Source organism: Melopsittacus undulatus, chromosome 7 (assembly GCF_012275295.1).
Source record: "Melopsittacus undulatus isolate bMelUnd1 chromosome 7, bMelUnd1.mat.Z, whole genome shotgun sequence".
Classification (NCBI taxonomy): domain Eukaryota; kingdom Metazoa; phylum Chordata; class Aves; order Psittaciformes; family Psittaculidae; genus Melopsittacus; species Melopsittacus undulatus.
In genome coordinates this window covers 34,457,173-34,465,311 of record NC_047533.1, presented here as the reverse complement: position 1 = coordinate 34,465,311, position 8,139 = coordinate 34,457,173, and the positions used below count along the sequence as shown (strand labels likewise).

The window sequence follows — 8,139 nt, the reverse complement described above, 5'->3', positions numbered from 1 at the left end:
CCTCGTTCCTATATCTCATGCGATTTAGCTACCTGCTTTTTAGGCCAGAACAGTTCAGGTCACGAATGGTGTATGCACAAAGTAAATAATTAAATAAAATCGGTAAGTTTATTTACTTCCAGAGTTAAAAAAAAAAAAAGTCTTTTTGTTTAAATTTTGAACTCTACTATTTTAAATGTCAAGGTCCTTTTAGGAACTTTCGAGCCTTACTGGACAGTAGCGACAGTTGATGAGGATGTGAAGCGAAGCGAGGGGGACCAGAAGGGAAGGGACACTCGACACCTCCTCGATTGAGGGCAGGCAGGCAGTGGCAAGCTGCCTTTTCCCAGGGCACCTCTCCCGTGCCTGCAGAGCCGGCACATCCCGGCTCCCAAGCGGCCTGCACCTCCTGATGCGGGTCCAGCGGCAGGTCCGCAGACAAAGGGCCGGGCGGCAGCCCTCACGCCAGGTCGCTCCTTCCCTCACCTCACCTCACCCCAGCCCTTCCGCACCGCTTTCCCCGCCGGCTGCTTCAGCTGAGGGCGCGGGCCGTCGGAGGCTGCCCCCCTCAGGTGCTTGCCTCCTATCCCCAACCGCACCAGCCCCTGCTCGCCGCGGGCACAGCTTGTTTGGAAGCAGAAGGGCACCCCCCGCCAGCTCTTCCCCCTTCCCCTGCCCATTGTCCTCCGGTCTCCCCTACGTGCTCGCCCGCTGGACGCTTTTCGTCCCGGATCCACGGCCGGGGCCTGTCCAGCGCGGCGGAGGGCAGCGCCGGCAGGGTTAACCCTGAGGAATGCGGCGGGAGGAATGTGCATGCAGATGAGATGGATGCTAATCTCATGCTAATGAGCGACGGCCGCAGCCGCCTGGGGCTCAGCCGGGCTCCGAGCGCCCAGACGGCAGCTGTGCTCCGCCGGCAACCCTGACCCGGGCTGCCGCGGCGCGGGCAAGGCGGCAGCCCCGGCATGGTGGACTGAGACCCGGCCGCGGAGGAGGGCTTTCCTGGGCTTCCGCGAGCGGTCCGCTGCGTGCCCCTCAAATTCCCAGACCTTTCCCCGTCCACCGGGCTAGGGTGGGGGTTTTTCCCGCTTCCCGTCTTTCTTTCTGTCCCTATGGATCAGCTATCCCCGCCGCCCGACCATGCCTAGGAAAGCTGGGAATGGGCAGCTCCCCTTACCCGATGGCTGGGAGGAGGCGAGGGATTACGACGGCAAAGTCTTCTACATCGACCACAACACCAAGCAGACCAGCTGGATCGACCCCCGGGACAGGTGGGTGCGCGGGCAGGGAGGTGGCGAGGCCCGGAGTGGGCTCAGCGCAGCGCTGCCGGGGCCCTCTCCGCTGAGAACGGGGTGGGGAGTGTGGGGTTCGCCGGAGGGTTCCCCTGGCGGGACGGGGGAGAGTGAGCACAAGTCCCTGCGTGCAGTAGTGCCCCCCTTCCCGTCGGCATCGGTACAGCGTGTTGTTAAGACCGCTGCGTGAGTTGTTTGAGGGGGGACGGACACCTGTAGAGCTCTTCCCGGAGGCGACAGGGGTCGTTGAGTTTGTGGTGTTCGCGACAGGTACTGAAGTTTGAGAGTCCCTCCCAAACCCGAGGCACTGGCTTTTCGCCATCCCTCTACCCCGGGCTCCCCGGAGCGGGGCCGCCTCCCTCCTTGCCGGCGGAGCATCCCGGACTCCTGTCCCTGCCTGGTGCCCCCCCCCCCCCCTTGCCCCGGGGCCCGCCTGCCCTGTGGCCGTCCTGTCCCGGCCGTCCGGAGAGGTGTGTGCTGCTGGCGGAGGAGTTGGTGCTGCGGGAGGCCTCGTGTGCTCGCTAGGCCTCAGCAAGCCCAAACCCTCTCATCCCCCCGCCAGCCGCAGACCGGGGTGTTTGCTGCCCTTTGCAGGTCTGAGCGCTGTAAATCGGCAAGTCTCCTTTGAAAAGTGCTTCGGTGAGCGAGGTGTGGTACCGGCTCAAAGGCTGCTCGCCCAGGAGTCACCAGGGCAGGTCTTACCGCTGGGCAGGGATCCTGGCTATTAGGGTAGGCTTCAGTGGCTGTTTTAAAAGCTGGATGATAGATGCCAAGCATACCTACTGTAAAACGTATGTTTTCCCCAAAGTGGTCCTGAAAAGTAGTTACACCCCAGAAATTTGTGTGTGTTATGAAATGCAGCGTTGCTATTCAAAACAGTGCTAATTATCAAAAACTTTTAAAAGGCATTATAAATTTATGGAACAAGCTGCACTGAATTATAAATGAAGGCCTTGGTTTATATTTCTTTGGTGAAATTAGAAAAGGTAGCTGCAATGAAGCTTGCGGGCTGTAAGTTGCATAAGGAAGGGTTTGACAATTATCATATGCTGTGTTGGGCCTACTTCTCTATCCTAGTTGCTGTAACAACAAATTCCAGTAATGGAAAACTTAGTATGTAAATTCTTTCATACTTGAAAATATGTTAAACATCTTGTAAATATTAGTGAGGTGGTAAAGTGTACAGGACGCTTATTTATTACACCTGGCTTTCTCAGGTGATTGAGTTTTGTTGGGTTTTTTTAACTGTAAACAATATTTTCTGTGTTTACTGTCTCTAGATATAGCAGATTTGAAGTTTAGTTTTAGACTTTTAATGTGTTTGCAAAGCAGAATACAAGATGGTATAATATTCATTATAATATCACCTCAAAATTTCACTAATTTAAAATCTTGTTTCTACACAGTTTGTAGTCTTTGAAAAGTTTAACACTATGCACATTTGGTGGTAAAACTTGAGTTTTCACTAATTAACAGAATAAAGAGCAGAGTAGCACTTGCATGTTTGCCGTCCTATAGGATAAATATTGTTTCATTAATATCTTGATTAAAGGTGAAAGAGAAATCAAGCCCCCAGACTTTAAATAATGTGTAAGGGAACTAAGGAAGTAAAGCCCTTTTTCAGAAAGAGTCCTGTTTGAAATAATTGTTAACCTGTGTCAGTCATGCAAGACAGAGGGATTTTGCCCTAGGTGTCTATGAGAACCCATGCTTTAGTGTATGTAGCTTAACTGTGAAGCTGAGTTACCTGCACAGAAGAGAGGCTGACAGGCCCATTTTATGTGCAGCTTACAGTATTTGTATTTACAATATCCATATTTACAGTGTATTTATATCTGTGACCTGGTTTGGAAAAGTAAGTAAGAAATGCATGAAAGTCCTGGGATGACTTTGCTCTAGATTCCATTGTATCTTCTAGGAATTTAGAGAATGTATGTTCAGAAACCATACAGTATGCAATTAGGGCTTGCTGTCAGAAAAATTTAAAAGTGGTTTTCCAAGTTTGTCAATACAATAAAATCTGGGTTCATGATGTTTTTAAAACTTACTTAAATCATCAAAATGAAGATAATGGATTCTACAGAAATACTGAAAGCACATTCTTTTGTTGGATAATAACTTCAGACTTTGTTTTTTTCACCTATTTTCATTGATGGATGTCATAAATTTTTCCTAATGTACTTGTGGAATATTAGAGTACATGGGCTTATAAAATCTGTCATTGGTAAAGCAAGTGTAGAATAAGTAAGTTTGTATGGGCAGTATTCCTTATGCTGTTGTTACACTGCAAACCCTAGCTGACAAATACTGAGGACTAGTGCTGTGAGACATCAGCCATATGTCTGTGGGTTGCCAGCTGTATTTAAGCACAATTAGGAACTTATTTGTTACCAGTTTAAAATATTCATGTCTAGAAATAAGCTGGCAGTTGAAAACGCCATATTTAAAAGCTTATTTGAAAACTTTGTGGTGTTTTTGTTTTGGTTGGTTGGTTTTTTAAATAGAGTGATGCTTATTCTCTTGCTTTTCTACACTGTTCTCATAGTACATGTATTTGTTACTGCTTATCTGGTGAAGGTCTGTAATATAATGATAGCCTTGGGTACAGCTGTGAAAAAAAACCTCACATCAACTTCAAGCCTGGGGCTCAGTTTTCAGATTTGCCCACTTCATTTATCTGAGTAATCCCATTGACAGTAGAGAATCTCACAGTTGTAAGAGCAAGAGTGACGTGGCTTGTTGTGTTTTAGGAGTGTTGTGGAGGCACAGGAGTTTGTAATGTTTTGCACTATTCAGTAATGATTTTTCTCTCCAAAGACTTAGGGTATTGTGTTGATTTGTTTTGAAGACTGGTGGCACAAAAGAGAGGGCGCTTTAAGATACCAAGTGTGAGAAAGAGAAACATAAAGGCAAGATATATGGGGGTGGTTGTAACATTTTCACTTGCTATATATATAGGTGTTATTTCTTTGTTTATGACTCCTCCAAGATATGGCAAACTTGCTGATCTTGACAGTACTTCTGAAACTGATTTATTTTAAGAAGGGTAATAGCCCAAAATATCAACTGTATTCTGCTACTACTTAACAAAGTTATTGAGACACTGAAGAGGATGAGCCAGGTGAAAAGGTGAGGAAGGATTAGGGAAATTCATACTTCTTTGAAGTCCCCTTGAAACTCTCAAGTTCCTGTGATACTGAGTTACAGTAGGGTGTTGATGTGTTTTGGGTTTCTTGATAGACATTTAAAAGGGTCTTGGAGTAGAGACAGAAATGTGAAAAGGAAGGCTGGGTATGTTGTGGGGTTTTTTTGTTGGCTTTTTTTTCAGTTATTCAACACATTATAAGTAGGCCTCTGTTCATTTCATTTCTTGGTATGGAGCACCAAGGAGAAATGGAATAGGAGATAGAAATGTCGGTATCCTCAAATCTTCAGCAGTTGGATGGCATTTAGGCAGGAATGCGGGGCTTCTCATATCTTGCTTTCTAAATAGTAAATTGTCCGTGCTTCACTGTTAATCACCACTGACTCAAACCAGCTATCTTTTGTTTCTATAGCTTTCCTCAAATGAGTTACACATCTCAAATTCTGAAGCTGCAAGTGATCTTTATTTAATGTTTCTTGGCACTCCTGTAGAAGTGGTAAGGAGTGAGCTGCTATGAAAACAAAACTATCCTTCTGCCCCTTTTCACTTCTCATGAGGAGAAAAATCTGTTCAAAATATATTTGTACATTTGAAATAGTTCATAGTATACTTTTACTAGAATGTTTCTAGAGTGCTTGCTAACTATGTAACTGAGAAGGTGCTTGAGAAACATCAGATGCACAGAAACCAGAGCTTCACAAGTCAAGAGGTTGTGAGAGTCTTCTTTGTGGCAGTGTGGAGAGGGAATGCAGTTTCCATTGCTGTTTTTGTTTGTTGGGAGAAGTGAAAATGCAACAATTTTTATCATGGAATTATGTAGCTTATGCAAGATTTCTCTGAATTAGAATGTTTATTAGGTTTCAGCAATTAAACTTTGCATTGTACTTTTCCCTTAGAAAAGAAGGGCACTTTGTTCATTCCTTTTTTGCTGGAACTTCCTTTCTCTTGTCCTGTGATCAGCAGAGGCTGCGAGGAGGGAAGATACTGAGGTTGAAGTTACTTGAGCAGGGGGACTTTCGTCATGCCTCTTTCTTGGGCATTGCTCTAGCTCAGGGGTGCATGGTAGGACCTTCAGTCACAGTGGAGACTCAAACAAGCAGGAAGCATATAAGATATTGTTCTGGTAAAAGTTAAAGGTAGTAAATAAGAGGCAAGCAAAAAAGGAAATAGCATGATGGGAGGTCATCAGAGACTGGAAAACACATTTGGATCTCTTCTTTTTTTTTATGAAAGTAAGCTGTGTTGTGATAGATGAGTATTATAACTTTTACTATCTGAAGTGTCTGGTGTCTGAGGCAAGTACAGTTCTGTGTGAAAGTGGTGACTGCAGCTAAAATAGGAAAAAATTCTGAAATGTTTAAACTTCTGGTGGGTGGAGGGAACAAAATTTAGGCAAGACACAAGAGTATGGTTAGCCTGTCCTTTGAAGAAGAATGATGATAAATTGGAGTGTTAGTCCTTATATTTTGAAAACGATGGATCTTAATTTTGTTTTAAGTGCAAATCTTACCATAGCAGATTTAAGGTACAACTAGAGCAACTACTTGATAAATCCCTTCTTTAGGCTGCTGCTTGCTAAGAATTAATTTAATGGCAAATCATCACTGAAAGGTTCCTGTTCTCATACCTCTCATACCTATTCTGTTGTCCCTTGCATCTCCCTTGTTTGCTGATAGCTAAGGAGGGAGTGGGGCTTTTATATTCTTGGTGGCTTGAATCCGCTGATTGCCTCAACATACCTTGTGAAATTCTAACCCTAATAAGGAATAGTCACTTAACTATTTTGGAAAATCAGAGAAGGATCACTTGATGACACTCCAAGGTGTGTAACTTGAAGTAATCCTGTAGGGAGATAGGACAATGATTTCCCTCTCCCCCACTCAATCCAAATATATTTTTCTGACTTGTTTCATCCTGTAGTATCATTTGCTGTTTTTTATCTGAATTTCACATAATTTGTTCCTGTCTCCTTGTCTGCTCAGGAATGTGCATATTCCCTGTGAAACTGTCTGGTATCTCATTCTCGTTTCAGTGACAGGTTGGGAACTGCTTTTACTTAATTGATGTATATTTATTCAAAATAAAACCTGTGATGCAAGTACTGAACTTGCAATGAGAAACTAGCTGTGTCTGAACTTCTGACACCATTTGTTTATCCAGGGTAAAGTAGAATTCTAATATTACAGTGCTAATATAGCTGTGGTAGCATCAGACAGTGTTAAAAATACATAGTGATTGTGTAAAATAGATTGATGTTAAAATACATAGTGATTGTTAAAATACATAGTGATGGGATTTTTAATCAGTCTGTCATTGGCTTAGGGCTATGTGTTGTTGATTTTAGCATTAGTGAAAATGGCTATGATAACTGAGATAACACTTCTTTATTTTTCTGGGAGTGATAGGACTGCACTGTGTCTTTCATCTCAGACCATGTGAAGTTAAGTCAGGAAATGCTAGAGAGTATTTGCTTTTGTATACAAAGTGTGTACAACTGGTTAAAGCCAAGGACTGTGACCTGGTATGTAAAGTGGAGCGAGTGATCTAGACTGGTTTATTCAGGCCTATGTCTGTAGTACTTTTCTACTGGAGCTACTTTGGTTAAAACCTATCTTGACGTACAGGGTAGTATTATTGTAGTTGTCATGCACAACATAAGCCTTCACAAGAAGTTTTACATATGAAAGAAAATAGACCTTTTCTCAAATGAATGAAGCTAAGCTGTTTGCTAGAAATGTTGTCCTACCATAGTATGATTAAATGAAGGAATACTTCAAAACTATCTTATATTTTCAGAGAAGGGGAACTTTCTTTACTTTGAAGCAATGGTTATGAACAAAGTTATAATTTTTACAAGTAAGGGTCAATGTATAGATCAAATAGGGCAAGTTATTTATAACTTCAGAGATCTGTACAGATTCCATTAGTAATTCTTCTCTTTCTCCAGTTAAACAACTGTGTTCATCTCTTCTTAAAATGCTGCACTTTGAATGTTATTAGTGTTATTAGAATAAGAGAATTTCTCTACTTCCACTTACTAATATTTGTAACATCTACAGACAAATTGAATTTTGTGAAATCCCAGAATCCCAAGGGTTGGAAGGGACCTCAAAAGATCATCTAGTCCAACCCCCCTGCAAGAGCAGGGTAACCTAGAGTACATCACACAGGAACTTGTCCAGGTGGGCCTTGAATATCTCCAATGTAGGAGACTCCACAACCCCCCTGGGCAACCTGTTCTAGTGCTCTGTCACTGGAGTTCTTCCTGATGTTAATGTGGAACCTCCTATGCTGCAGTTTACACCCCTTGCCCCTTGTCCTGTCACTGGATATCATTGAAAAAAGCCTAGCTCCATCATCCTGACACCCACCCTTTACATATTTGTAAACACTGATGAGGTCACCCCTCAGTCTCCTCCAAGCTAAAGAGACCCAGCTCCCTCAGCCTCTCCTCATAAGGGAGGTGTTCCACTCCCTTAATCATCTTTGTGGCTCTGCGCTGGACTCTTTCAAGCAATTCCCTGTCCTTCTTGAACTGAGGGGCCCAGAACTGGACACAATATTCCAGATGCAGCCTCACCAAGGCAGAGTAGAGGGGGAGGAGAACCTCTCTTGCCCTACTAACCACACCCTTTCTAATGCACCCTAGGATGCCATTTGCCTTCTTGGCCACAAGGGCACATTGCTGGCTCATGGTCATCCTCCTATCCACCAGGACCCCCA

At 44.0% G+C, this 8,139-nt stretch overlaps 1 protein-coding gene across 1 annotated transcript in view; it reads left to right on the top strand.

Annotated features, from left to right (window-relative positions):
• Positions 1 to 885: 885 nt before the first annotated feature.
• WWC2 (WW and C2 domain containing 2) overlaps positions 886 to 8,139 on the top strand; it is a 108,059-nt gene continuing 100,805 nt past the window's right edge. Inside the window, exon 1 of the mRNA XM_031048939.2 lies at positions 886 to 1,250. Coding sequence (XP_030904799.1) covers positions 1,120 to 1,250 — 131 coding nt within the window. The 5' untranslated portion in view covers positions 886 to 1,119. The remainder of the gene's footprint in view (positions 1,251 to 8,139) is intronic.